This window comes from Condylura cristata, unplaced genomic scaffold, assembly GCF_000260355.1.
Source record: "Condylura cristata isolate star-nosed mole 26May11 unplaced genomic scaffold, ConCri1.0 scaffold00003, whole genome shotgun sequence".
In the NCBI taxonomy this organism is placed as follows: domain Eukaryota; kingdom Metazoa; phylum Chordata; class Mammalia; order Eulipotyphla; family Talpidae; genus Condylura; species Condylura cristata.
This window is the reverse complement of record NW_004567104.1, coordinates 73,583,862-73,586,421: the sequence shown is the minus strand read 5'-3', so window position 1 is coordinate 73,586,421 and position 2,560 is coordinate 73,583,862. Positions and strand designations below refer to the sequence as shown.

Below are 2,560 nucleotides of genomic sequence, written 5' to 3'. Positions count from 1 at the left end.
GCAACCACCAACGCCCCTGGGGTTTCTCCCCGTCCTGCCCAAGCTGGCCCAAGAAGCTAGCTGGACACTGGCCACACAAGAGGTGTGATCCCCTCAGTCCTCAGCAGAACAGGGATGCCCTTTGTTTATGGGCAGTGACCTCAGGTCGCCAGCCCCGGGCGAGATGGAGAGAGGTGAATCGCACCATGGATGTAAAGGCAGACACATGTGATCTCGGTGCCTGGCCACGGAGTGCGGAAGGGAAAGGGACAGAGGAAGCGGGTGGCCTGATACCACTGCCCGCCGTCCACTCGGGCTGCTGGCTCAGAACACCGGCCTGGGGCGCAAACAGAAGACATGGAGCTTCTCAGTTTTGCGAGCATCCAGCCAAGACAAAGCTGGTTCCTCCTGGAAGCAGGCAGCTGTGTCTTCCTGGGGCAGTGAGAGAGAGAGAGAGGAGACAACAGAGACAGAGGGAGGAGAGAGGCAGAGAGAAGCTTCTTTGTCCTTGTGAGTCCTGTAAGGTTAGGGCATCACCTGCAGGTTATGAGGTCGTTTTGCCTGAACTGCCGCCTGCACAGTTTCCAGCTCAGTGAGGGGCGAGGGCTGCAGCCTGTGAGCTGGGAGGACACAACTCAATGCACAGCAGAGAAGGGAGAGCGCACCAGGAGCCCTGGTCATCAGCGGGGCTCACTGTGGAGCCACCACTGGGGGTGGGGCTGGGGGTCGAGAGTCTAAGGGAAACAGGAGAGTTGGCTGATCCGGCAAGAGGGGTCCTTGAGCAGCCCCCAGGCGGCCCGGTGATGGATGGGAGTGTGTGAGCGCTCCCTCACCGCGCCTGGGGTTTAAAAAAAAAATCAACAGTGTGTGCGTGTGTACGTTTGCGGGTGTGGGCCAACACCCTTTGACTTCAGCCCGCCTCTTTCTTTCAGAAGTCTGCCCAGGAAGCTCGCCCTCCAGCAAGAGCACCTCCAAGCCCAGGATGGTGCCATCCAACTCTACAGCGACAGTGCCCTTTCTGAGTAGCCTGTGGCAGGGCCCAGCTCCTCTGGGCAGCAGCGCCCCCAGCCTGGCGCGCAAGTCCCCCAGCGGCGGCGAGGGTGAGCTGGAAGCATTGTACATCCTCATGGTGCTGGGCTTCTTCAGCTTCTTCACTCTCGGCATCATGCTGAGCTACATCCGTTCCAAGAAACTGGAGCATTCTCACGACCCGTTCAATGTGTACATTGAGTCGGACGCCTGGCACAAGAAGGACAAGGTGTACTTCCAGGCCCGGGTTCTGGAGAGCTGCAGAGCGAGTCTCGTGCTGGAAAACCCCGTGGCTGCAGAGCAACCCAACACATACCTTCCCGAGAGTAAGCCTTTGTCCTGACCACACGCTGCTTAGACCTGGACAGATCTGGGCCCTCCCCTGTGGCTCAGCGGGTGAAAGCACAGCGCTAAGAAACTGAAGCCACTTCAGTGTGAGTTCCATCCCCGCCCTGGTGACCCACAGGGCGCGGCAGACCTCTCCTGACCCGACCGCTGCTCCCCTCAGCAGTGCACTTCAACGATCTGCCTGTTCTGCTCCCCACGCTGTCTCTGGTGAATCCTCTCACCCCCTGCATCTCTGGCCTGTACCCCAGTTCTGTATGAATAAATGAATCTTAAAAAAAAAACTGGACAGTTCCTACTAGACCATCTGCCTTTTCTAACCCTGTGTTTCTCTTCTCTCTGTGTGGAAACCATGGTTATTATTTTGTTGCTATTGTCAGGGATGAGGGGTAAATTAATGCTGTTTCCAAAGTCACATTCCTTCTCTAATAGATCACCTATTCCCCAGTGCCCTGGCTTCTTCACTTTAGTAGAATCCCAGAGATGATGGCTTATGAGAATAAGAGCTGTATTTCCCAGACCCCCTTGCAGCTAGCAAGACAAGTGATCGAGTTCTGGCCAGTAGATGCGGGAGTGATGAGAGCAACGTCCTGTGATCCTTGAGAGGCTATGTCCTCCACTTCACCCTTTCCCCTCCCCAGTAACTAGGAGATGGGGGGTGAGCCAGCTTTGACCCTGGAACAGGGCAGTGAATTCACAGGCAGAGCAACAAGGCTGGTCCCTAATCAACACTATGCGGGGAGGCTTCCCTCTCCTAGACCACCCACCAGTTCAGAAGGAGCTTTGTAAGGAGGAGAAAATAGCTCTGGTCTTCCTTTAGCCACTGTTACTTTGGCTTCTGTTAAAGTAGCAGAATTGATGTCCTAATCAATGTAACGAGACAGACCAGCAGTAGGATATTCCATGTCTATCACGTGAACACGCTCCCTCACTGCAGGACAGTGTTACTCTGATCTGGCCACGTCTACTCTCACTCCTATAGTTCGGACCTCCCCTTGTCTTCCTGCCTCCTACTTTCCCTGGTACCCTTCACACTCCTCTTCCCCAGCAAACACCGATGCACACATCCTCAGATGCACATGTGAACAGACACACACAGACAGACACACTCACACAGAGACACGTCAGACGCACACAGAGTTGCATAGATGCTCACCTGCAGATGCACCTTATACCCACACACCCTAATCCAGAAGAAGCTTATGTC

General features: G+C 55.3%; 1 protein-coding gene across 1 annotated transcript; it reads left to right on the top strand.

Annotated features, from left to right (window-relative positions):
* Positions 1-961: 961 nt before the first annotated feature.
* On the top strand, positions 962-1,351 carry KCNE1 (potassium channel, voltage gated subfamily E regulatory beta subunit 1). Its single transcript, XM_004675363.1, has one exon. The coding sequence runs from the start codon at positions 962-964 to the stop codon at positions 1,349-1,351; it is 390 nt and encodes a 129-aa protein (XP_004675420.1).
* Positions 1,352-2,560: the final 1,209 nt, after the last annotated feature.